Here is a 27,499-nt window from a genome sequence, read left to right on the forward strand (position 1 = left end):
GAGACGCTCACTGACTCTCGCTCGACTTGAGGCGCCAGGGCTGCTCTTGTACGTGGGACCTGCCAGGTGGAAGGGAGGCACTGAGGCTCGGACACTTGCTGAGAGGATGGAGTTCAAGCACTGGCCTGCTCTGGGCCAGATCAGACTAATCAGGGGACCAGATCTGGTCTGCATGCATCTGTTCTCCTTCCCACCTTGCTCTAAAGGAGGGAGCAGTTAATATTTTCTTAGTCATGTAAGGCATCCCTTCCCTTTTCTGTCCATCTCAGTTCCCTTCTGTCTCCACCATAATTTTTGATTGCCCACATAGTCTTTGATATGCTGGGTGATTGGGTGCATGTGTGAGACTAAGATCCTGGGGGCCACAAAGTGGGGCTGACTGAAGCACAGAGAAGAACCCATTTCTTTTTCTCACTTTCCTTTCCTCTTGAGCAGGTGGCAAGGTTCCTGAAGGAAGAAGCTCGCCCAATGCTGATCCCGTACCAAAGCAAGATGGGTGTGAAAATGGAGCTGGCACTTTAGGCTGGGCTTGTGGCTGTACGGGAGTGTGTAATATTGAAAGCCTTTATAAACCAAATCTGTTTAATGTATCTATACTTGTGTGTGGCTGTAACTTGGGTGTGACACATCCACCCCAGGGCTCTCACTCCCCAGATGTGCAGTAGGATTCCTTATTTTGAATCTGCCAGCCAGCCTCCCTGTCCTTTGTGTTGGGGTTGCTGAGAAGAGGTTCGCATAATGCCTCCCTTTGTTCTGGTTTTGCCATCACCAACCAAGAGTGACAACTCCACACACATTCACCTCTCTTTTTATGGTATGTTTCAAGCCTATTAAATAGGCAACATTAAGGACCCAGTGGCTTCTATGAATTGATCATCAGCTGAAGGCTGAGACAAAGACAAACCAGCTTTGTATGCTGTCTAAACTGGTGTCTGTAATGGCGCCATGGTGCTGGGAGCTGCTTCCCTGAAAGTGGCTGCGGGAGGACTACTATTTAGTCATACTTAATGTGTGCTTTGGCCAGATTATGTGTGGTGAAGGGAGAAAGTCTGGGTCTGATTATTTTCCATTACAGGGGTGGTCCTCAACAATACTTCTGATACAACCCATCTTAATATATCTGCCCTATAGCAGAATCTTTAATTGTAGTGCACAGTAATCATATACGAAAGATATGGAGTGTGGTACCCACCAAGTGACCCTCCAGGCCCAGTGGCTGTTGGCTTTCAGGATGAACAATGCTGCTCAGATTCACTGGTTAATAGATAGATAGGAGCTGTTGTTAAAATGTGGCCAAGGAAACATACAAGAATACAGTATCATTTGTCTACCAAGATTGTGTTCCCTTATGGTAAGCAGAGAGAGAGAATGGGGCCTCAGGGTTCATAGATACAAAAGAATTGCAAGGGTTTGCTCATTTTTTCTGATTCTGTATGTTTTCTTGTTTGTAACATGTATTTTTCTGGTCACGTGGTCATAGGCCAAACCCTCTTAGATTTCAGAAAAGCTGTCTGACCTCCACCAATTCCTAATTATATCATTCTTCAGCCTTCTCCTTTCTCCACCCCTTCATTTCTAGTCTTATCTTGCAGCAGAAAGCAAGCCTTCCCTTCTCTATGCATTTAGCGTCACAAAAGATATGATCAGGAGAGCACAGTATTTTATTTTTTTTAATTTGTGAATCTGATTGTGTCATGACAATCTCATGTGAGAGGTGGAGGCAGGAATATTGTAAGAAACTACCTGTTCTCCTGAAGTTGGTCATGATGTAAAGGATTTTCTAGACTTGCCAACGTAACATTGAGTGTTTAATACATAACTGCTATGTTATGTATTTTGGAAAACTGGAAATCTCTCCCTGACCCCACCATTCTTGCAATTACTTTGCCCATGGACTGAAACATGCAGTTTCTTTCTTACACACTTGTGATTTTGTGGTGTTAAATATTATCCTGCTTCTACTATATTAAACATTATCTGGCTATCTGTTTAGAAGAAGTTTAATTTATCAGTAATTTGCAGACTGTAAGTCAAATGGATGCCTAAGAGCACATGTAGATTTGAAGTTTCAAATGTATTTTCTCCAGAGATGAGAAGGAGAGTGTTAGTGGAAAGGATCTCTCGGGGGGGAAAGGAAGAAATGGAACACAGAATTGTCCTCATCTGGAAACAAGAGTCAATGCCAGTTGGGGAAATCCAGCTGTGGAATGTTTGAATGGGTCTCAGATTAAATCCCAGAAAAAATACAACACAAGGAACAAAACCACCCTCCCTGGGAGCTTTGTGTGATAAACAAATACTTTTCTGGGTTTCATCTGGAGCTTCTACTTGAGTCTGTTTTTTCCACTACCCAAGTAAATTCACAGAGTCCTCTGCGTTATCAGTGAGAAGTCCTGTTGCACCTTATAGACTAACATTTATTGGAGCATAAGCTTTTGGGAGCAAGGACCCACTTTGTCTATTGGAGCTCTGCTCTTTGAAACAAAAATGAAATTATGGAATTGAAAACTTAACACAAATTTAATTCTGCCTTAAAACAAGAAGCATCAAATAGCACTTTAAAGACTAACAAAATGATTTATTAGGTGATGAGCTTTCGTGGGACAGACCGCTCTGTCACTCTTAATTCTGCCTTCCAAACCTTGCTCATTTACCATTCAAAATTAAGCCACTTTATGCCTGGGGTTGAAAGGGGAAAAGGGTATGAGGCTTATAGAGTAAATACCGTATTTCCAGTATAAAACTAGAAGTTGTACCACTTACCCATGGTGGAGGTGATTGACAAAACTACAAGATTCCTTCAATTCACCTTTGCTTGTCTGAACCCACAATCTTCCCTCTTATACTTACTCACAGTGCTTTCTTTCCTTCCTTAAAAAAAAAAAGGGGGGGGGGGTGTGCTAGTACTCATCCTATGGTGGGGGATGGGGGACCCCACAGTTGGGAGCCAGCTAGGGACTGAGCCTCACTGGCAGCCCCAGCCATGGTAACCAGGGCCAGACACAGAGGGACCCTGCAGCCCTGAGGCACCCCGCTGTGCACAAGCCATGACTGGAGGCACACTGCGACATGTGAGCCACAGCTGGAGGTGCCCCATAGTGTGAGAGCCAGCTGGAAGCATCCTGCGGCATGCAAGCCAGTGCTGGAGGGGCCCTGTGGTGCATGAGCCGGGGCTGGAGGGGCCCCACAGCATTAAAGTAACAGAAGAAAAGGTGGTCGAATGCTGTTCCAATGCGTTCTGCCAGAAAAAAAAAAACATCCATATGCAAGACTAGGCTGATACATGGCCAGCTTTTCAGTAAAGTTCATTCGTATTAGGTTTAGGAAACTTAGCTATTAGCAATTTTCAACAGTCAGACTCCTTGCAGTTACATACTGTGAAAATGCTCTATATCGTTGTTCACTTAGGTAGATCGTGTTTAAATAATGATGAACCTAAACATAAGATGGTTATAATTACAATCATGTTACGTCTTTATGCGCTTGGACAAAATTGATGTCTGTTCCATAGTACAAGTGTGTGAAAGTCAATGTATTTCAGTTCGGAGACAACTCTTTGTGATACTTCACAAAATCATAGATTTTAGGGATGAAGCATAAAGCCTGATTATCTTGAGACAAGGCAGTGCATGTGGGACAAGATACCAGGAACTCCTCTGTATTAATCCTGGTTCTGTCACTTTGTGTGACCCTGCCCAGGTGTTGTCAATGTTGTTTCTCAGTTTACCCGTTGTAAAAATTGGGTTTATATGTAGCTTGCCAGTAGTATGAGATATAATTACTATTTCTATGGGGCTCTGAAGATATAAAATGCTAAGTTGTGTTATGGTGTCTGCCATTAAAGGAGTCATAGCCCTTTTCACAATAGCTAAGAGTAGATGGAAGGGGTATATTTAGCCTCAGTTATCAGTGGTGTAAATTATGTGCTACAGCCCTAAAACTGTGACTTGTGCTCAGTTTCAAAGTGTTTGGTAGTGTTGTGGAGAGGAGGTGAAGGCTGTATTTCTAGTAGTGGGTGAAGTGACTGGTATGTGTTAAACACAGTTTCAAAGGATTTTTCAATGGAAGGTGCTATATAAATGTAAAATGTTCTCAGTGCATGTTGTCACCATTGGTTCACCATATGATGTTCACAGCTGACTCCATTCACTTGTTATCTGGAGTACGACTATTATGCTATCTATGGACCTCTGACCCCCACCTGCAAATGACCATCATTGACTTCTGAAAGTGGGAGAATTTTCCTGCAATTATGTGGCTCCGTGGTTTGTCTCTACCTTCTTGTTCTTCACTCTTTCATCAACCAGTCTCTACCCCTTGCAATGGCTGGTTTGCTTGCATACCTATATGCACTGGTTCCAAGATCTCTCTCTTAGCTATCGGGAGAAAGAGAACAAGGACAGTGGGGGTGGGCCAGGGGACCACCTGCCTCCCAAAACATCCGGCGAGCAGCGGGTCAGGCTGCAGTCTGAGGTTTTTACGTTCACGTTGGTAACTGACCTGGGTGAGGGTGCCCGTCGAGCAGCAGGAAGGGCTGCACGGGAGAGCCAGGGGCCCACTTCGACTCAGGCCGCGGCGCCCTGCGCTCGTCCTGGAGCTGCCTTTGGGGCTGGGGAGAGGCTGTGCAGGCGAGTGCACCAAGATGGACTTCCCCTGCCTCCTGCGGGCGAGCTGGTGGGCGCGCCTTACGCGCGGCAGGGACAGGCTCCGCAGGTACCGGCGGCGGGCAAGCCAGGGCTCTGATGCCTTGCGCCACGCAGGCCTGAGGCACCGACGTGCGCGCTGCGGCCAGCCAAAGACTACATTGCCCACAACGCCTCGCGGTGGCGCCCGGATGGTGCGCATGCGCGGCGAGGTCAGCACGGTGCTGCTGACGGTGACAGAAGCGGTCGGTCTCAGGTGGCCGCAACGGAGAGGGGGGGTGAAGCGGCGGCGGATTGGGGGGCGCCCCCCTCCCAGCCGGGGGGAGCAGCAGCAGCAGCACGCGGAGCAGGTGAGCCGGGCAGGTGCCCGCTGCAGCTCGAGAGAGTGGGGCGGGGGCGGGTCGGGGCAGATGGGCAGACTGACCGGGACAGACGTACCAGAAGCGGGGTCCAGAGGGCCGGACGGACAGACTGACTGGGGCCGGGCGGCGCGGGGCCCCGAGGCGGGCTCGGCCGGGGTCTGCAGAGGGACTGTGCGCCAGTGCTGGGCCCGGCCCGGCTCAGTGAGGGGCTCGGCTGAGAACGGGCGGCAGCTCATAGCGCTGTTGGCGGTAGAGCCCGGCCGTCCGGCACACTTGTGGCTCCTTGGCCGCGGCGAGTGACTTGCCGGCTTGAGGAGGGCACAGCTTTTCAGACTGGGGCGGCCGGTTGGCTACAGCAGTCGCCACTGGAGCGGTTGCTGCTTCACAACGGGTTGGACACGGCGGCCCTAGAGGCCCGATGGGTGACACAGCCGCGGTTGGGAGTCCCCTGGCAACCGGCCCGTCAGCTCCCGGTCTACGCTACTCCCGGTGCTGAGGTGGAGTGTAATGTGTCCGCTAAAGTCCCTCACCCTGAGGCTGGGTAGCGGGCAGGAGTACCCGCTTATGTGGGGGGTCACCTCTCCAGAGGTGGTTTATTCATGGAGTGGGGGCGGGTGTTGGCTCAGATGGACACCCTTCACACACATGGGCGATTTCCTTTTGTGCACACCCGCATTCCACTTTGATATGCCTCCTGCAGTTTCCTTCTGCCGTTGAATTGGGCCCAGAAGGTACAAATCCTGGCAAGCAGGAAACCAAATGGTTCTGTTTGATGAAAACAGCCACTTTGCTAGGGGCTGATGACAGAAGAGCTTCCCTGCTATGTTTCTGAATGACCAAAACCATACTTACAATTTTTGCAGCAAGGGGAGAGCTGGACCATAGTCTACTGGAAGGGTAGACTTCTGTCCCTCCTTTATATTCATATCTTCTCCTTCACTAATCCAGTGATTTAGGGGTGAGCCCTTTTCTAGAGCCTCTGGGAAGATTTCCATTTCGCCTGATTTGGTGACTCAGGGGTAGCAGTGCAATTTTCTGACTCATTTTATCAAAAGAGTCATGACTGGATTTAATTAAGGTCATCTTCTGCCTTCTTTCTGTCCATCTTTTTCATTTGGTAGTTTATTCTTCTTTTGCTTCTTCTCTCTGCCTTGTCCCTCTTCTATTTTTCTTTATTCAAACTTGTCTAGAGACTACTTATGAATTAGGAGTCTTCTATTGCTTTTCCTTGATTGTTGCAGATCCCCAGGACCAATTTCTTGGCCTTTTTTTCCACTAATCAGGCTGTGTCTGCCTTATTTCTCCTTGTTTTTAGTTTTGGTTGAGATATGCTGAGAGGAGAGACTGACTCCTGTTCTATCTGAGTTGTAAAGGTGGGGTACAGAAGAAGAAGAACAGTCACAAGATGACCAGAAAAATGGCAATAGCCTACATGGACATGAATGGGTGTAATACAAATCCTCTGAATTTCACATCCCATCAAAATCAGAGTGAAGACAGGGAACTTGTATAGTTTCTCATACAAGAATATATAAATGCAGAAGAGGGAATAACCACTATGGTGAAAGAGGCTTAATATTTTTTCAGGAAACATTTCTGAGGCCCATCAGAATCAGTATAAAGCACTGTTAAGTCCTCATGAGGAAAACTGAAAAAAATCTTCTCTTGTGTTCATATTTTTCTTTCTAATTATTTAAGGGTTGTTTGAATTTAAGTAGGGATTTCCTTGTCCTAGACTTCCACAGCTCCATCCTGGCTTATTTTTAAGTGATGGCCTAGCATCTTTCTTTGTCATATCACAATCATCTTCCAAACATCTTGTTCCAGTATCTGAAGGGGAAATAAAGCACCAAGTGTATGAAGAAGTCAAATATCTTTTAGTGCTAATGAACAAGAGAAAATAAAAGGTATTGTTGAAAGTGGAACAACTGGCATTTCACAGTATGTAGGCTAGAACTTAGAATAACTTGGGGCACCTACACAGTCATTTGCTACAGATTGTAACATTGCTTTTTGCTGGATAATCTAGATTCAAGAACAGTCTTTGAGCTGCCACACACTAAAGGGATGTGTTAGAAGGAATAAGCCTATGGACTTTTTTCATTATATATTGCCTGTAGTGTCTCCAGCGTGTGCAGCATTTTCAGGAAAGAAAGCTTGATTCCTGCCTTAGGAATTCACAATCTAATGATATACAGAGAAGAAAGGTAGGAGGAAGGGATACAACACACAAGAAGTGTGGTCAGGGTCTGAAATGGCCATATCCTACTCATACAAGTTTTATTAACACCCTTTTTAAAATAAAAGAATGTATTATTCATTGTCTGTTGGCATCAGATCTGAGGGTGGGGTTCTGTGTTTTCAGAGGCTGTCATTTGTGAGAACACCAGAGAGGTAATCCCCTCAGGACTCCACATTCTCAATTGTATGTTCCTCAAATGAATGAAGGGTTTCCATCTCCAAGACTGCTAATCGGGCACCTCTCACAAAAAATTGGAAGGAAAATAATTGATATTCAAAAACATTTGAGATTTCTTTGAATGATGAGAAGAAGCATGCAGTGACAGAGCTAAAGTAACAGTCACAAGTGGTAGATCATCAAGCTTCCCTGCAGCTTTAAATGATTTGTTGTGTTTAAGAAGATGGTGCAGTATTGCTCAATTGTTCAGGTGGATTTTGGAGACTTTGCACTCTCCTTGAAGGCATAGCGAATTGGCCATTTCAAACAAGATAGCTTTCAAGGTGGACAAATGGTCTGATCAAATGCAGCAAACCCTGGATTTGTGAAACTGTCCTTAACATCACTTTCTTTTTCTGTTTAGACACCTGCCTTCCTCCTAGCATAAAACAAGAGACTCCTTCCTTTGTGCCTTCCATCAGAACTGCTAAAAATGAGGCAGTTCATGGAAAGTTCATCTCATGGAAAGCAGGGTGGATTGATTTAAATCAAGACAATTTAAATAATTGATTTAAATCGAGTTACCAAAAAAGCTAAGACTAACTGTGTTTAGAGTGCACTTAATTTTGGAGTAAGCCTCACAGAACTTACTGGCAATCTGTTTTATGAGAAAACAAGTACAGAGTGGGGTTCCCTTGGAAAAGCTGAGTTATGCTGAAGTAAAATAGAAAATAGACTCATGGCATCACCATTACGGTTTGTGTCCATGGTTTTCCAAAATAAGGGACATATATTCTGCAATATAAAATAAGAAAATGGCAGTGGCAACTGGCAGCCTAGATTTCTCTTACTGCACCTTTCTGTTTTGTATATTCGAGTGATGGATTCTAAACATGGTTAACTACATAAACAAGCCGTAGGGATTAGCTAAACTAAATGTTATTCCTAGCAACATCCAACACAGCAAACAACTTGGGTACTTGTCAAATCACACTTACACTAAATGGCATAGAGAGGGCCTTCAAGAATGATGCATTGAAAAGTGTATGATTTAAGTTACTGATCAGTTGATCCACTCAGCCATATCCACATCTTCATCCACGTTATTTTCCTCTAATAAAGAGTTTTTTCCTTATGATGTTCCATTCTTGCAACTAGGCTCTGCCTCATCTTCTTACACTTGACATATTTTCCCTTTTTACCCAGGCAACAAATTTCTCCAACATATTCGCAGATAGGGTCTCTCTTACTCCTAGAAGCCATAATGTTTTTTCTGTGGCAAAACTGTTGGGGAATATAGGAAGCTGAGTGTGTCTGAATAATGTCTTCCCTTTCCAGTTCACTTAACTGTTCCTTTCTGTGCTGTCTCTGTCCTTTCTTACATATTGTGTCTCTGTCTTAAGACAATGTCTTAACTCATTCCTCTGCTACTCTTGGCCTAGGTTCACCACCACATAAGCACAGAACAAAAACACCCTGTCCAGCTTGTGTCTATCTTTGCACGTGTTAATTTTTAGTCTTCCGAGAAGCAGAAATTGGAAGCCCAGAATTTTCAAGAAGCAAGAGATAGTAGTTAGGCTGCACAGACTAGAGCCAACAGTTCATTTTTGAGAGACTGAGTGTATGTATAGCAAGTTTGTAAAGAGACGTAATTTGTAGCTCTTATTTTTAAATGACAAATTTGGTATTTTATTGATGATTCAGAAAGCAAGAATGTCTGATTTAAATAAATCTGATTTTTTAAAGATCACTGAGTTTTATCCAACCTGATGTAAAGTAACCAAGAGGGACTCTCCAGAGGAAGGGAAATACATATTCCTTAGATCTCCATATCAGTGCTTTTGACAGCACCTGGCAGGGTAGGGGGAGAGAGTTGGTTCTACCATGTGTATGTTTCTGATGAAGTAGTATATCTGCTCATTCTAAATGGAAACTCAACAGTTCATTTTTGCTAAAGCAGCAATCTGACTATTTAGAAATTAGTGTTTACCTCCAGTACCCTTAAGAACGATGAAAGTAGTGTTGACTCTGAGACTTACAAAGAAGATACCACCCTGCGTCAGACCACAAGTATAATTGATCTGGTACATGGCTTCCTGTGACAGTACTACTCTCTCTGTCAGTTCCAAATCTTCCCTTTGGCAGTGTCTATTTCCTGGTCTTGAGAAATGAGTGGAAAAAACAGCCAGAGTTGTAGCATGCCAAATGTACAAAGTTGTAGCAGAGAAAAAGAAATACATCCTCATTCCCATAGGTATGAAATCCGATTATTCTTATATCATTCTTATCTTATACCACTCTAGCTGTTAATAGTGCTAATATAGCTCAGGTTCTTTGAAAATTTGCATCTAAAGTTATTAGTTTGCATGTTCTAGGCCTAAGTAGTTAAACTAGTGACGTGTTATAGAGGAGCTTTTCTAACAGACCCTGGACAGGGATCTGGGTGAGAGTAGCTGTGTAGTGAAGGGATGTCATGTTCTTGGATTTTAGAAAAGCAGAATTCTAAAAGGTGTAAACTGTGCAAATGCATCAGAAGATGTGAGGAGGTAAAAGTGTCACTAAATCCATTATTTGACCTGTCAGGCTTTTTATTAGTGGTGATCTTGGGTAAGCAAAATGAAGTCCAGTTTGACACTTACGTGTTGGGGTGAGTTTGCAGCTCTTTGCGTAAGCAGATTGTGACAGGCTGGATCACAGAGGTCCCTTTGGGGCTGTCACCTGGTGAGCTGATCATACCACTGAGCGCGCCTGCTTGCCTTCTGGCTTCCCCGTCACCCTGATGTGCTGGGAGAAGCTTTGATCTCTCCCAGAAAGGCAAAGAGTTGGTGTACCAGTCCCCCAGCAGAGAAACACAGGCACTGAATCAGCTCAGTTCAGAGAGGGCTCAACTGTGGGATCTTGACAGCGTCCAGGAATACAGCCTTTGAGAGGGACCATACCTCCCAAATACATCACTCTTAACACAGAGAAAGCTCATAAAGCTCACTCTTCATCAATGAAAGAGACTACAGTTACCAATTATTTACAATGGGCTTGATAATAAATAAGTGTTTTTGTTAAGCAGGACAAGTGGAGTTTAAGTGATTGTGAGTGAAAATAGAAAGATCAATGTGAGTTCATAACCCACAATTAACAAATTAAACCTAATATGCTAAGGAACTTGTTACGTGCAAATTCTTACACAAACAGTAATTCTAATGATCTTTTTCATTAAACTAGGCAGCCTCCTCACTTGGGCCCAATCCATCCCTCTGTTTGATCTTAGATGTTTTTAGCAGGCATCTTGGGTGGTAATTGGGATGGGGGTCTCTTGTTCACTGGCAACTGCCCTTATTATTTGGTTTCCTACCTATATATCCAGTTTGCCCCAGGTTGGAATTCTTTGTGTTCAGTTCAAGCTCTTCTTACTTTAAGTAGAAAAGTACAAGATCCAAAGTGGGTTCCAGCATCAGGTGGCCTGGCCCCATGTAATTGCAGGATCAACCACAGTTCAGGCTCACAGGAAAAACAAGACTGTTCACAGGTTGTTGGTTTGAGTACCAAGACATCATGGTTTTGGAATATCACTAATAGCCCTCATTAACACATCTAGATTTATAAACAGATTTTCTATTTCTCATTTTGCATAGAAGAATGATACATGCACAAAAATAGAATATACACATTAAACAGATTGTGTCTTTTAAAAAAAGATATGCTACATAATGCATTCAGGGCCAGTTCTATTCAATATCTTCATCAATGATTTAGATAATGACATAGAGCAAGTGTCAGCAACCACCCAAGGCAGAGTATCGAACTTTGACCTTTTGACTTCTATGTACAGTCTGAGTGCCAGTGATATTTTTAAAAGTCGCTATTAGTCCTACTTACAACACCATGGCTACGTCTACACTAGCCCCAAACTTCGAAATGGCCACGCAAATGGCCATTTCGAAGTTTACTAATGAAGCACTGAAATGCATATTCAGCGCTTCGTTAGCATGCGGGCGACTGCGGCGCTTCGAAACTGACGCGGCTCGCCGCCGCGCGGCTCGTCCCAACGGGGCTCCTTTTCAAAAGGACCCCGCCTACTTCAAAAGGACCCCGCCTACTATTCCCATCTGCTCATGGGAATAAGGGGACTTTGAAGTAGGCAGGGTCCTTTTGAAAAGGAGCCCTGTTGGGACGAGCCGCGCGGCAGCGAGCCGCATCAATTTCGAAGCGCCGTGGCTGCCCGCATGCTAAGGAAGTGCTGAATATGCATTTCAGCGCTTCATTAGTAAACTTCGAAATGGCTATTTGCATGGCCATTTCGAAGTTTGGGGCTGGTGTAGACACGGCCCTTCATTAATAAATAAATAAAGATGCGGAGCTTTACTGTTTAAGTGGTTGTTGGTAGCGTTAGCTGGTCTTTTCTTAATACACAATGGCATGGTTTTGAGCAAGGTCCTGGCTGCATGGGGGAGAAGGAGTGGGATTTAGCTCCTGCCTCATGTGCCAATGAAAATTGGCTTGCATGCTACTCAGCAACCAAGCCAGAGGTTGCTGAACCCTAGCGTAGAGCATATGCTTATCAAATTTGCAGATGATACCAAACTGGGAAGGGTTATAGGTTCTTTGGAGGATTGGCTCAGGATTCAAAATGATCTGGACAAACGGTCTGAGCAAAATAGGATGAATTTCTATAAGGACAAATGCAAAAGTATTCTGCTTAAGGAGTAACTATCCATTTCACGCATACAAAATGGGAAGTAACTCCTTAGGATGGAGTACTGCAAAAAGGGATCTAGGAACCTCAAGCTAAATATAAGTCAACAGGGTGATGCTGTTGATAAAAAAGAAGCAAACATCTTTCTCAGATGCATTAACAGGAGTGTTGTGAGTAAGACATGAGAAGTAATTCTGCTTTATTGTGTGCTAATTAAGCTTCAGTTGCAATATTGTGTCCAGTTCTGGGCCCCACCTTTTAGTAAAGATGTGGAGAAATTGGAGTGTCTCCAGAGAAGAGCAACTGAAATGATTAAAAGTCTGAAAATAAGGCCTATGAGAGATGTTTACAAGAATTGGGATTGTTAATTTTGAAAAAAGAAGGCTGAAAGAGGGGATGTGATAGCAAATTTCAAGTACCTAAAAGACTGTTACAAGGAGGAGAGAGAAAAAGTATCTTCCTTAGCCTCTGATGATAGGGCAAGAAGCAATGGGCTTAAATTGCAGCAAGGGATGTTTAGTTTGGACATGAGGAAGAATTTCCAAACCATCAGGGTTATTAAGTACTGGATTAAATTGCTTAGGGCAGTTGTAGAATCTCTATCACTAGAAATATTTAAGAACAGGTTGCATAAATAACTAGCAGGGACAATATAGATGAGGGTGAGCAAACTTTTTACATCATGCCCCCCTTTTCAGCCCTGCAATTATCGGCCCTTCTCCCCCAAGTCTGTGGGAGGACAACGGAAAGGGATGTCGGGGGGGAAAGGGGGCATTCAGGAAGGGGGCACCACTACATGAACAGCTGTTGGCTCTGTACACACTTGGCAGTCGCTCCTGCGACAGCCTCCACCACCTCCCTGGCTATGCTGAAACTGTAAGGCCCCGCCTCTTGATTCAAGACCTCTGAATATGCTGGGTTAAGCCTGGCGGTGGGTTGGGGCTGTGGGAGGGAAGCAGGGGGATTAAGCCTGAGGTGGGTTGGGGAGCAGGGGTGCAGTTTAGCCAGAGCCAGGCACAGGGGGGTTGAACTGGGGCAGGGGTTGAACCAGGGCCATGCATGGGGGTGGTAAGCTAGAACGTAAGGGTGGTGAGCCAGGCCACAGGGGTTGAAATGGGCATGGGGGTTGAGCCAGAGCTGTGCTTGGGTAGTGAGCTGAGCTGCGGGGGTGGTGAGCCAGAGCCGGAGCCACATGTGAGGGGTGGTGGGCCGGAGCTATGCGCAAGTGGTGAGCCAGGGCTGGGGAGGAGTTTGAGCTAGAGCTGGGGGAAGCGGGATTTTGAGTTCCGCTTAACTTGCATTAATGCAAGTTATGTGCAATCCATAATGGTGCATTCTGAGAGTTTACTGTATTTGCTGTATTTATTTGTATTTACTCTCACTATACTGTGCTTATGGAAAACATAACTAAAATTTACTTATGGTTAAAATGCTGGTTATTTGAGAGTTCTGGATAATAGAATGCTGGATATGAAAGAGTTTACTGTAACTTCCAAAATTTCTGTCTGAGACTTGATTAATTATCATCTTCCACCCCATGCCGCCCTGCCCCACTGCTCTGCATTAAAAAGGCTGAGCCAGCAAGAAGGCTGGATCAGCTTCTGTCCTTCCTCCTCACCCTTGCTGCTCTGCATTTACAGGCTAAGCTGGCGCACAAGCTGGCTCAGCTTCTGTCCCCGCTGTGGGGATTGGGGTCTTCCCCCCTCCCGCTTCCCCTGCTGCTCTGCATTTAAAATGCTGATTTCTGTCCCTGCTGTGGAGACAGATGCTGAGCCAACCTGTGTGCTGGCTCGGCCTTTTAAACGCAGAGAACCAGGGGTGGGCATTGAGGATGGAAGCTGAGCCCACCTGTGTGTGGTTCAGCCTTTTAAGTGTAGTGTCTCGACGTGGGATATACATACTCTGTGCAGAAACAGTAGTGATCAGTGTGGCGGTAGTTTTCAAATATCTCACAAGACATATTTTGTGCAATCACTATTGCAGTCATGTGTTGTGTGTGACTGCAGTGGTGCTTAGTGTCACAGGGAGCTGTTAGGATTAATTAACAGTAGGTTGCTATGGATATGAAAAGTTATACTGAAGTGCCAACTACTACAGTTATGTTTAATTGGCTGAAAAAGCTCAGTGACTTTGCTGAAGTGAAGTGTAACATCCCCAGGGAGGAGAGGTTTGATGACTCCTTAACCAATAGTTACAAAACAATTGGTTATATTTTTGCAGTGGTATTTCATAAGGAAAACCTTTGAAACCTTCAGCCTTGTGCTTCAAGATGCATGGGAATCTGGGCAAAATTGTGTCTCCGCTAGCAGTAGCCCCTAAAGCAAGGCCTGCAACTTTCCGATCCAGGTTCCAGGGCTGGACGGGGAGCTGGGCCGGATTCTGGGGGAGCTGATCTTGCACCACTGGACTTGGCTCCAGCGGCTGCTAGGGAGTGAGGAGGAGCTGGAGGTGCGCTGCACTGCCCAGGAGGAAGTGCTGGCCCCATGTGGAGGGACACTGTGCTTGCCAGAGGCCTCCCCCCCTCGTCCCTTCCTCCTCAGTGCAGCTGAGCAGCTCCTGCAGGGGCAGGCATGACTGCCCCTCCCCCTTCTCACTTCCCCAACATGCAGTGCAGGCAGCTCCTTGTGCCATCCCCGCTGAAATAATGGAACTAGATTGAATTGGTTTGACACTGTCCGTTAAGCCAATTTAATTTAGTTCCATTATTTCAGCGGGGGCAGAGCAGGGAGCTGCAAGAGGAGTCAGTGGTGGCCACGTGCAGAGCCACAAGCAGCTCCTTAAAGAGCCGCAGGTTGCCAGCCTCTGCCCTAAAGTGATCACTGTCCACCTTTGGAATAAAGGATGTTTCAATATATAATCATAGAAATCAGAGATGGAAAATACTTTGTTAGGCCATATTTTTTCCATGTTCTCCACACTCCCATACCCGCCACTTTCAGTCTTAAACCTTAGATATTTGTGCGTGTTTTGCCTATTCTGATTCTTTATATGAAGACCACTGGGCATGCTTCTCTTTCCTCCCACCAAAGATTCTCTCTCCAGCCCAGTGAAGAGAAGAGCAGCATGGGGCATTCAAGAGGGGAAAAGCACCTGCATTTATTAATAGTCTCAGCAAAATGGTGGACTGTGTTTATTTATTTTCAAGAACAGTACAGTAATATCTTAAAAACTCATTAGTTTTTCTGTGTAGGATACCAACTACCCTCAAAGGCTTAACTGTTCTCTGCTTCACCAAGGGCTTAAAGGATGAGCAGTTACCACTGGCATCCCAGAGAGTGCGCAGATCCCTGACCTGGGGATTCCTTTCACAGACCTATCATTGGGATGAATGGGTGAGCTTTGCAATCTTCAAGTTAAGGGTGTGATAAATGATTTAGGTAGATGCTATAGCCTCTCATCATTTGGTCTGGCCAGTATGTCTGTCCTGCACAGAGTCATTTGTCTACTCTAGAGCCTGAAGATAAATATCACACCTCTTACTGTACATTTAAACAAATGTTAAAGCGCGGTTCTCCTCTGGAATATTATTGTTAGCATCCTGGGCTTCCACGTTTGTTGCATCTCAGTGACTCCATAACGAGATGTGCAAGAGTGTGTAATATTGTCATCATTTTTCTCCTAAGTGCCAGTCCTACCATGTCAAACTGTGGTCTGAAAGTCAAGCTGGATTCTTCCAGGCTTTTGCGTTATGATCAGGGAACGAGATTCTGTCTTTTCTGACATTGTTATTTTCAAAGTGAATCAGACCTTTGAATGTGGCCTTGCAACTGGAAAGTTCATTAATTATACCATTGTTTTGCATGTGCCAGGATGGACTGAGTGATGACTCTGCAGGGCTTATAAAACCATTATTTTTCCTGCTGTTACAATGAGGCAAGTGATGCACGTAGGGAACAGATCTAGGGAATAAAATGTCATTTTGAACTGATTACATTTCAGACTATAATTACACTTTTGAAGAGGTGTGTTAAAGTTTCTCATAAACTTCTGTAGCAGACACAAGCTGGGTGGAGGGAGGCAGTTCCAGATTGCATTTCTTTGGTTGTTCATTGATCTTGAGTGCTTGGAGGTGCTGCAGGTGGCAGAGGAGAGGTCTTGTCTTCTCTCTTTCCTCTTGCTGTAAATATACAGTCCCCTTAATTCACAAAGGTTAGGGACTATTGGAGTCGGGAGTGTTCTCTGTACACTCTGGATCCTGGCATAATATTATCACCAAGCCTTCATTCCTCTGTGCCCACTCACCCACATAACTCTGCAATGAAACCCCAATTTCGACCTGACTTACCTTCAGCTATTCCAATCCAAGGATCCCTATGGAGTAATGACTAGCAGATCATCCACAAACTTCTGTAATGTCTAATATGATGTGTAGGGGGAATGAGGATGAAGCCATTTAAACTCCTTTAACTGTTGCTTTAAATCACATGGTCACCAGAGATAAAGTTAGAGAGTTAATCCACTGTTATTGCTGCATTCCTGTCCTTATTCTGTATTTACAGCAATCCAAGACGCTCTTAGGCTGATAGATCATAAAGCTTCCAGAGACACTGACTGGAATGAATCCTATCTACAAGTGTAATAGAAACTGTTTTTCCTTCCAGATGCACGTTCTGCCTTCTTCAGTTGCTAGCTTAATTATTGTTGGGAGGAAAGCTCACATTCCCCAAGCACTCAGCAAATATTGACTATAGGAGCAAATGGTACTTGCAGATCCAGGATATGCTACCACCTGACCTGATTGGGAAGGGGATGTACAAGAATGAGGATGGGAGTTGCTGTAGTAGTTTTTATTTGGTGAATCCTGATTCAAACTCTAAAGCAAAAACTTTTTGTGAAGGCTAGAGAAGGATTAGAACAGATACAGATTTTTCATCTGTCATTTCTGTGAGATTCAGTCGGAATGTTGGAAGGGACACTTGTCAATATGCAATTTTAAAATACAGATTTGAGAGCACTTTCCAGCCCCACATTTGTCATCAAGTCCCCAGGCCAATGTTTGTGTCTTTACAGTTACACTTTTCTATTTTCTAAAATGTTTCTTTCTTTCCTAGTGCTGTATGAAAGACTCCCAAAGAACAAATTGCTGTCAAATGCAAACTTTTTCAGTGGTAGAGATAGTCTCTCTCTCTCAGTGGTCACTCAGTAATGCATAGGTCGTCTTCATGTCACCCTCCTCTTCGTGAGTCAATTGATGGCTGATCAGCCCCATTCTGGAGCTGCAGAAGAGGCAGGTATTAATAGCTGTTAGAGGGGTGCAGGGCAATTTTTGATGCTCTTTTCTTCTCCGCCTCTCCTCATCCGCATTGCAGCAGGACCTCTCAGAGTGTGCCACCCCCCCTCACAGATTACCTTTCTCCACTGGGAATGCTGTTGGGCTAGGTTCTCCCGAGTGTTGACACTGATGCTGCATTTTTTTCATGTGTGCCTTCAGCAAGTCCTTATATCGCGTCCACTGGCCCCCAACACTCATCTGTCCTTTCTCCAATTCGGAAAACAGAATCCATTTTGGGAGGCGCTGATCAGACATCCAAACCACGTGACCAGTCAACAAAGTTGTTGATGACTGATAATGGCTTCAATGCTGGTGTTGTTCGACTCTTCCAGGATTCTAGTGTTCAGACACCTACCCTTCCAAGAGATATTTAGGATCCTTCTGATGCAGCATTGATGATATTGTTTAAGTGACTTCAGATGACACTTGTATGTTACCCGGGTTTCACCTGCTTATAGTAGTGTTGTAACAATCACTCCACGGTATACAAGGAGCTTTGTCTTGGATAGGTGTCACAGTTCTCAAAGACTCTTTGGGTAGATAGCAGGCATTACTCTTAACGCCAGTAGGTAAAAAAATTATTCCAGTGAGAAGGGTAACTTTTTAGCAGGTGGTGTGCTTTAATGATTTCCATTGCTCTTTTTGGATTGTTACTGAAAACATAGGTAGGTTGGTTGGTTTGGTTTGTTTGGTGGGGCGGGGGGAAGCATGCTAGAAGGGATGCTATTTTGCTACTCCTTTTGAATGGTTTCTTATTGTTCTCATTGTCATATGTATAAAGTCCCTTGAGAAAGGGCACTTGTAGGTGGTAATGTCCCTTCTCATGCTAAAAACCCTGGGCTGGCAAGGAGCTGACGCTAGACCACCAGTGTGCTTCACATCCGCTGCCTGATGTCAGCCTGTATCTGTGAGAGTAAACTCGAGATCATATGGCAAAGGGGACTGACCAGGTAAAACAAACATACGATAAGAGACTGTTATCTGGGTGTGTGGCTAGTGCCAGGCAATTGAAAGCTGCTTTCTTTTGCCCCTGTGAGAGAGGGAGGGCAGGAGTATGGCTCAGCAATGTGAAGCAGAAGTGCAAGTGAATTTTCAGCTGTCTTTTCCCCCACTTTCATTTTAAAGGAAAACTTCACTATTTAAAAATACAGTATTTATCCTTGTATAGTGAAGTTACACACTTGATATGGGTCCTGTAACTGGAACACTGCAGTCAGCTGTAGCTGAGGGTGTCTGTTTGCAGTTACAACTTTGTTTGTCAAGTACAACTGTCCATACTTCCATGTGCAAGGTTGAAATTTTCTCCACACAGATACATTTTTTTGTGTCTGTAAGTTTGAGAAGGGAGTTCAACTGTTTTCAAGTGACTGGGTGATGCGGGACAGAGACATTCAGGATCTGAACACCCCACAAGGAAACCATGGGCTTAAATCCCATCCCAGAATAATCAGTTGAATAAGCAGATTGTATACAGTGTAATTCTGCTGTAAGAATATGTTTACTAAGGTCTTTTATGAAAACTTGCAGTGTTCTGGACTTGATGGTTATTTTTATTTATATTTACACACGTGCACGCGCATGCGCACACACAAAACTGAGCTCCTATTTTGTGTTGCAACAGTAGCACCATGGGGGAGTGATGGCTTGTCAGGCAGGGGAGGAACTGCGTCCACAACCAGACAAGACCAGCTTCCCAGGCACCTAGAATTGTACTACAATCTGAAAAAGACAAATTATGGGAAAGTTAAAGTTATTAGAAACAGAGGAAAAAATCTCAAAACTGCAAAAAAAATCACCAGTTTCGGAAAACTAAAATGAGGGAGTTTTCCACACTATGAATATTTATAGGGACTGAAGAAGAAAAGAAACTTGAGAACTTCTTAATGAGTGAAGAGATTTGAAGTGAGAGCCAGTCACTTGGCAGAACAACAAGAAGTCCTGTGGCACCTTATAGACTAGCAGATATTTTGGAGCATAAGCTTTCATGGGCAAAGGCTGCTTCATCAAATGAAGTGGGGTCTTTGCCCACGAAAGCTTATGCTCCAAAATATCTGCTAGTCTATAAGGTGCCACAAGACTTCTTGTTGTTCTTGAAGATACAGACTAACATGGCTGCTTCTCTGATTCTAGTCCCTTGGCAGCTGCTGTCCATGAAATGGTAGATCCTCTCCGTGATGGAGTAGCCTGGGAAACAAGTCAGAGGCAATAGGTAACTTGCATTAGAAAAAGGTGTTTTATTTAAATCAAAAGCAAAAAGCCTGAAATTGTGTCTTTGTGCTGTAACTTAAATATATTTGGTCTTTCTGACTAGTTCACCTCTGTGATTCTTGAATGTGGTATTTCTATTAAATACACCTTTTCTTCCCCCCCCACCCCCAGGGGCACCAGAGGGCTATCATGGTGTGGCATTGGCATCTTCACAGTGGGACTCTCAGACCCTTGAACAGGTTCCAATTCACTTACTCCCCATGCAGCAGCTCACAGCACCTTCCTGGAATGATTCAGCCACCTCCACCCTAATACCTCATGCCCCTGGTGCTGACAGGCCAGCAGCAGGGCTGAGCCAGGTCCTATACAATTGTTTTCAGGAAGGTTTCCATAACAACTGAAAGCAGGAAAAACCTGCCTACCGAGTTCAAGTGCCTTAATATCCGGCCCTTGTTTAGAGAGAGGTACAAGCAACAGGAACAGGTGAGGAGATCAGGCAATTGCTGAGGGGAGAAGACACAGTTAGAAAGGGCTGTATGTGACCAAGTGTGCAAGGAAAGTTACTGTGTTCCTGTGCAACTGTCCTGTGATGAGGAAATGGTCCATGGAAGCAGGACTCTCCCTCTTCATTCCCTAGCAGGCTGGATAATTAACTGCGCTTCAGTTCACCTTCTTCTCCGCAGGTGTGCCCAATCTATGGGGCTGGCTCCTCATTAACTGAAGGCAGGTGACGATGGACTGTGTGCAGATTCTGTGACGGAAAACAGCAACACTCAGGTGCTCTCCACTCAGGTGTTCAAGGTGTTGGCCAGTAATTCTGAGTGAATATAATGTAAACCACAATGAAATATCAGGGCGTCTAAAGAAACCTAAGGGGGCGCCAAGAAAAACAAGTAGGATGAGGAGCCACATTCCACCCTGACTTAATCCCCTTACGACTGTAACTGACTTCTGTGAAGCTGCCTGGGTAAAAGATGGGGTGATCACATGTCTGTCTGTGGCTGGGGAAGTTCCTTTTTTAAGCCCTCTCCCAGCTGTCTTGACACTTGTCTCCCCGTCCCCCCTCCAAAAAAAGGTAGGCTCTTGTCCCACTTGCTCTTGCTGACTTCATCAGTGGGCAAGAGGAAATGGGACAGTTAGAAAAGGTTGGCCAGAGCGCAGAAGGGGTGAGTGGAGATGCCATCCCCTTGCAGGGAGGAGGTAGGACGCAGGGGCAGGCAGAGCAGCCTTCCAGCATGTGACCCTTGTAGGATTCTAGCAACCAGGTGGTAGCATTGAGCGGGGGGCCCTTGGGTGAACAGCAGGGAGCATCATGTTTCTCTTTGAGAAATATGGTCACCCTAACAAAGGGCAGGATATGGCTCGAGCACCCTACATGGATGACTGTATTCATCCTAATAAAGCGGGGTGGGGAAGCCCCAGACTGGTCCGGATGGGGACTGCTGCTTGTCTGGATCTGGACTCCAAGGCTGGGGCTCCCGTCCAGGGCATCCAGCCCACGGTGGGGTGGCAGATTTGGAGCCCCGAGCCTCGCAGGCTGGATCAAGCAATCCATGGTCTGGATCCAACCTGCGAGCTCAGTGTTGCAGGAAGCGATACCAGGCTCTGCTGCTGGTCTCTGCTCTTCTCCCAGCCAAGGGTGGGGAAGAGGAAGGGGGAGCAGCAGTGGCCATGGGAGCCTGCCCAGAGGCTTTGTACTGCTGCTCTGATTGGCAGGAATTCTAGCCAATCAGAGCACTGGAGGGCGGTGCCTGGAAGCAGGTGGTGGGGTGCAGAGCTGTGTGCCTGGGAGTGCTGCAAAGGTAAATTGCACTCCTTTCACTCAGAGCCTGTGCCCCTTGACTGCTCCTGTGCTACTCTTCCATCCAAACCTCCCACTCCCTTCCTGCACCCTCCATCGCACACCTTGCATCCCCCTCCCATCCAGACCCCACACACCCTCCTTCACCCCCCCCCCCCCGCCCAAACACCTCACCCACACTCGGCTTCTGCACTTTCCCTCCCAGACCCCAAACACTCCTGCATACTTCCTCTCATCTAGACCCGCATCCCCAGCCCACTCCTACATCCTCTCCTGCCCAGACCCCCACCCTTCTCCTATACCCCTCCCCTGCTCAGATCCCCCACCCACTGCCCATTCCTGCACCCCTCTCTAGTCCAGACCACTTGACTCCAGCCCACCCCTTCACCCACAGACCCCACAATTCCCAGCCTGCTCTGGCACCTTCCCTCCTGCCAAGCCCCCATAGCCCTGAGTCAGGAACCACATCAGAGAGGGGTCTTTTTGTTTGTTTCTCACATCTGTGGCCCCAACCCAAAAAAACTTCCACACCCCTGTAATAAAGTCTTGTCTGAAACAGGACAGGCTGGGTTGAGTCTGATTCTAAGATAGAGAAGAGTTCTACACCCTGGGCCCAATCACCTAAGAATATGATTGGTGGTAGTACCTTTAAAACGGAGTGTCAAAATGCAGGTGGCCAGTCAGAATGAAGTGTGGGGGGGTAGAAGTAGCTCCTATGGAAAGCTCCTAACCAAACCCATCTCCCAGATTCGGATGCTACTAAAGCTCATAAGTAAACTGAATTTGGAGGTTCTAAGCTCAGTTTTTCGTGGTGACTTATTCACATTGCACAATTCCTATGTAGTTTTCCTTAACCTAGCACTGAAAGGAGAAGAGGGATGCAAGGCAGAACTCGGAGGGGATTGACAGAATTACTTGTGGGAAGCAGTAGAGGACAGCATAGGGAAGTGCTGTCCGTAATTTCCAAACGAGGAAGAAGGGAGAACTTTATAGGTTTTTCTCACTGCAGCTGTTGGAAATAACCAATATAGGTAAAGTTCAGGAGGTGAAACTCTGCGGCTAAATTTGATTTTTAGCCACTACTGGTCATGCCATCTGATCCTAGTTAGACAGTTATTCATATAAGGGAGGAAATTTTCAAACAGCTGCTTTCCACTCCACAGCAATGGCCTACAAGCTGCCCAGCTAGGGAGCCTGAGCGGCTATACTTCCTGTGATGTCATCACTTGCCGTTGGAGTTTAGCAGGTGCTGAAGCCCTGGGTCTTGGTGGACCAACTCTGTGTTTGGGACTCTGGGATAACCTGGGATGTTTTTAAACGATTTAGGGTCCCAAATCTAGATGTTAGTGGTTTTTTTATTGTTATTTTTATAAAACCTACCACGAACTCAGTGGTGGGGAACCTGTGGCCCATAGGTTGCATGAGGCCTGCGGGGGTTCCAACTGCAGCTTGCAGAAACCTAGCTGCCCCCCTGCCCCATGTACCTCTCATGCACCGGAGCCCTGCATTTCTTACACCTCCCTCTCCCTGCCAGGGCTTTCAGAGATGTGAATTCCCTGATTTGCGCTCTGTCCTTGCTCCTCCACCTTCCCCCCAGAGTTGGGAGGGGGAGGCTGGAGAAGGGATGAAGTGTGAATCAGGCAATTTGTGCTCTCCAAAAATGCTGGGAATGAGGGAAAAGAGCAGTAAGTGCCCTGATGCATGAGAGGCACATGGAGAGTGGACAGGGGGTGTTCTGGCCACAGATGGAGTGCCTGTGAGCTGTGGGCTCCTACAGCCCACTGAAGCCAAGGAGGAACATTCATGCGGCCCCCACACTATTCAGGGTTGCCCATTCTTGCACTAATGGCATGACTTTTTTTCTTAAATTCAGCACAAGTCTATTTGTGGATTGAAATCTTCCCTCCCATCCTGGCAAACTCTACAATCCTACACATGCTAGAGAGCTAAGAAGTGATGCCAAACAGTTTGACTTTGCTGTCTGAGCTGAATCACAAGCAATAGAAGAGGCCATCTTCCAGACAGTCGGGATTGTTCCCCGCATTTCTCCTGTGCAGGGTCCAGTCACCTAAGAACGTCTTAGGCCATGTCTACATTACAAAGTTTTGCTGATGAAAGTTCATTGGCACCAGATCGTGCAGTTAGTACTTGTGCACGTGAATACCTGGCTTCATGCACCAGTGCTACTTGTATGCTCCAGGAAAGGTGGTGTCTCTGTGCTGTGCACCAGTGGTAGACATCCCAGCATGCATCCTGCCACCATTCATACTATCTGTTGGGTTGTTTTGGCAGAAGTAAGTTGCACAGGGGTCACTGTCAGCAAGGGATCAGTTTTCCCATAATACGATGTTCTCCATCCCATTGTCTATATCTCATAATGTTCACACCTATTTTAAATTTCTCATGAACCAATGCAGGACTTGTCACTGTCCACTGTCTGTGACAAAAGCACAGAGCCTGCAAAGCTCTGTACTATTGTCCTGAGTATTGCAAGCACAAGATGCACAATCCTCCTGTATTTGCAGACCTAGGGCTACGTCTACACGTGCAGCCAACATTGAAATAGCTTATTTTGATGTTGCGACATCGAAATAGTCTATTTCGATGAATAACGTCTACACGTCCTCCAGGGCCAGCAACGTCAATGTTCAACTTCGACGTTGCTCAGCCCAACATCGAAATAGGCGCAGCGAGGGAACGTCTACATGTCAAAGTAGCACGCATCGAAATAGGGATGCCAGGCACAGCTGCAGACAGGGTCACAGGGCAGACTCAACAGCAAGCCGCTCCCTTAAAGGGCCCCTCCCAGACACAGTTGCACTAAACAACACAAGATACACAGAGCTGACAACTGGTTGCAGACCCTGTGCCTGCAGCATAGATCCCCAGCTGCCGCAGAAGCAGCCAGAAGCCCTGGGCTAAGGGCTGCTGCCCACGGTGACCATAGAGCCCCGCAGGGGCTGGAGAGAGAGCATCTCTCAACCCCCCAGCTGATGGCCGCCATGGAGGACCTGGCAATTTCGACGTTGCGGGACGCGGATCGTCTACACGGTCCCTACTTCGACGTTGAACATCGAAGTAGGGCGCTATTCCTATCTCCTCATGAGGTTAGCGACTTCGACGTCTCGCCGCCTAACGTCGAAGTTGGTGCCGCTACTTTGAAGTAGCGTGCACGTGTAGACGCAGCTTAGAAGACCCACTGTGGGAACATGATGATTTCCTCATGGTCAGTTTCATGTGGGACATAAAGAGAACCAGTTTGGTAGGATTCATGAAACAATTAATTCTGAAACTAAAAAAAATAGACACCCCCCCCCCAACTCCTTTCCTGCACCCTGTGGGATTGCATCATAACGCAGGTTTGGGATATGAGCAGTTCATGCAGGACTTGTGGACATTCAAGGCAACATTTCTGGACCTATGTGCTGCACTCACTCCAGCCATCCTACACTGGGGTACCAAACTGAGAGTTGCACTGATAGTAGATAAGCAAGTGGCAATCACCTGTGGAATCTTGCAATGCCAGATTACTATGAGTCAGTGGGAAAAATCTACTGTGGGTCTTGTTATCGTGTAAGTGTGCAGAGCTATCAAAAATAGTCTTCTGCTATGCAGGACAGTGGCTCTTGGTAATGAGCAAGAGACCATGGAGGGCTTTGCAGCTGTGGGGTTTTTGAACTGTGGTGGAATGATAAATGGCATGGACACCCTATTTTGGCCCCAGAGCACCTTGCTGCAGAGCACACAGATAGGAAGGGCTACTTTTCCATGGTTATGCAAACACTAGTTGATTTTTTTTTGTTAGGGGTTGCAAGTGCACAAGACCACTATTCGCACAGCCAGCAGGTGGTACGCACAACTTGTCATACAAACCTTAATAAACAAACAAGGGGAAGGAACACTGCTGTCCTTTTATAGCTGAACATACACCAACCGTGGCTCTCACAGGTTATGAATGTATGTGTGTATGTGGTTGTCCATGTTTTTCCCTGATGGAGATGGTAGGGGTAGGCATGCAGGCCCTGAGCCATGTGGCATTCTGAATAGGGTGTAGAGAGGTGCAGTGCGGTTCTGCAATTTTCCACAGGCCGCAGCAGGAGTCAAGCTCAGGATTGTTGTTAATCTGGAGGTCTACAAGAGTCTGGATCATCTGAGTTTGATGGAAAATTCTGTACATCCTGGTGCATCTCCCTGTTCCTTTCTCCTGTCTGTTCTTTCTTTCTCCAAGCAATCTGCCATATTCTCCCTCCTGGCTTGCAGGATCTTGCAGAACATAGCTTCCCACCTTGGCCGTGTCTACACTAGCCCCAGACTTTGAAATGGCCATGCAAATGGCCATTTCAAAGTTTACTAATGAAGTGCTGAAATGCATATTCAGTGCTTCATTAGCATGCGGGCGGCCGCGGCACTTCAAAATTGACGTGCCTCGCCGCCGCGCGGCTCGTCCAGACCGGGCTCCTGTTCGAAAGGACCCCACCTACTTCGAAGTCCCCTTATTCCTATGTGCAGATGGGGCTAGTGTAGACGCGGCCCTTGTCTCTTCTTTCTCTTCCTTATTTGGGTCACTTATTCTGCTGCTGTGGAGGAGAACCTTCCAGGGCGCCACAGCCACTGCTACAGATAGAACACACTGATACCATTCTCACGTAGGGGGAATGGAAAGCAAAACAAGGTTCAGAAGTTCCCCCTTTCATCGCCCCCTAAAATGTTAAATGAGACATAATTATTGACACTTCTGCTTTGGAGTGTTTGTGTCTGGTGCCCCTCTCAGCTCAAGGCATGGTGAGGTTTGACCTGCTAGGGGTGAGGCAAACAAGAAGGGAATACCTTGCTTGCATGAAAATGAGTATAGGCCTTGGCCTTGGCTGTTGACACCACTTTGCGCATATAATGGTGTTTTTAGCTGATACTTCACCTGTGAAGGTAACAAAGGCAGAAAGAGCGCAGCAGCCGCCGGTGTCCCAAAGTTGCTTTTGCCTGTATGCCATTGGCTAGTTTAGAGCAGCGGTGCGTGTTGAGGTTGTCACTGACTGGTGTGGGAAAGTGTCATGCTGCAGAGGAAGACACAAGGCTGCAATCTCTCGAAAGAGGTGGGAGAGGGTTGCAGACAATCTTTCATCAGGATCTCCTGGAAGGAATCAAGGGACATCCCTATCAACATTTAAAAAAATGCTGCACATGCCCCTCTGCCCATGTAACTGTAGAGAGGAATGAAAAGCCTCTAGTAACTCTACCACTGTGTTATTCCACTGCCTCTTTTAGTACAGATAAATTAGTGAGAAGTTGATGGCCGAGTCCTGCTGAGTTGAGAGGGCCCTCAGTGTAATGGAAAATTTAGTTCCACACTCACCCAAGATGGTTTCCTCCTGCAATGCTGCTCACCTGTGCTTGACTGCAAGAACTGGTTGTGGCAGAGTCAAAGTCAGGGTACTGGAGCATATGGGAGAGTGATCAGTGCTTGATTTAGTGGGTCTTCATTAGGTCTGTTAAATTGACCCCTGCTGGATCAGTCGCTGCAGCATGGATACACCCTGTGGTAGATACAAGCCCTTAGATAGGTGGGGGACAAATTTAAGTGTAGAAATGTACATGACTAGGTCAACAGAAGGCAGCTTACAATGACTTAGCTTTGTAGTGTAGACCGGGCCTCAGGCTATGCTAAGTGGTAAGGCTCCCCCTGCATCCTTCAGGAGATTATTCCACAGCTTAATAGACCTCTCTGTTGTGAAATATTTTTTTTTCTTATTACTCCTAGTTATGTCCCCTTGTACTTCTCGGAGCAATTCCTCTACAGCCTCAGGATTTACACCCTTTGTATCGTGTAGCTCAGTGGTGTCCAATATGTTAGCCACTAGCCGCGTGCGGCTATTTGGCCTGTTGAGTGTGGATAATTAGCTCGAACAATGAATATATTTTCAAAATAATAAGGCTAGTTCTCTGTAGCAGTAGCCACTGTAGTGGTTACTGCTTCAGAACTGGTTGGATACCAAGGGTGTAGCTATTCTAAGGCTACCCCTGTAATTCCTGGTGTGTTGTTAGTAACATTCCCTCATATTTTGAATCCATGTTCTAAATTCCTTCCAGGTTGTATTTTCTAGTTTCCACAATCAAATGCAGGATGTCAA

General features: G+C 46.0%; 2 protein-coding genes across 5 annotated transcripts in view; both read left to right on the forward strand.

Annotated features, from left to right (window-relative positions):
- Positions 1 to 594, forward strand: part of ADSL (adenylosuccinate lyase) — a 58,320-nt gene extending 57,726 nt beyond the window's left edge. Inside the window, exon 13 of the mRNA XM_075009526.1 lies at positions 436 to 594. Coding sequence (XP_074865627.1) covers positions 436 to 522 — 87 coding nt within the window. The 3' untranslated portion in view covers positions 523 to 594. The remainder of the gene's footprint in view (positions 1 to 435) is intronic.
- Positions 595 to 4,882: 4,288 nt separating this feature from the next.
- Positions 4,883 to 27,499, forward strand: part of SGSM3 (small G protein signaling modulator 3) — a 55,750-nt gene continuing 33,133 nt past the window's right edge. Inside the window, exon 1 of one of the 4 annotated variants that reach the window (XM_075009539.1) lies at positions 4,883 to 4,993. The gene's annotated coding sequence lies outside the window, so the exon portion shown is untranslated. Of the gene's footprint in view, positions 4,994 to 18,237; positions 18,316 to 19,554; positions 19,575 to 27,499 lie in introns of those variants that run through there. The other 3 variants (XM_075009547.1, XM_075009563.1, XM_075009555.1) reach the window with 3 other exon arrangements.

The sequence above is a fragment of the Carettochelys insculpta genome, chromosome 1 (assembly GCF_033958435.1).
Source record: "Carettochelys insculpta isolate YL-2023 chromosome 1, ASM3395843v1, whole genome shotgun sequence".
Classification (NCBI taxonomy): domain Eukaryota; kingdom Metazoa; phylum Chordata; order Testudines; family Carettochelyidae; genus Carettochelys; species Carettochelys insculpta.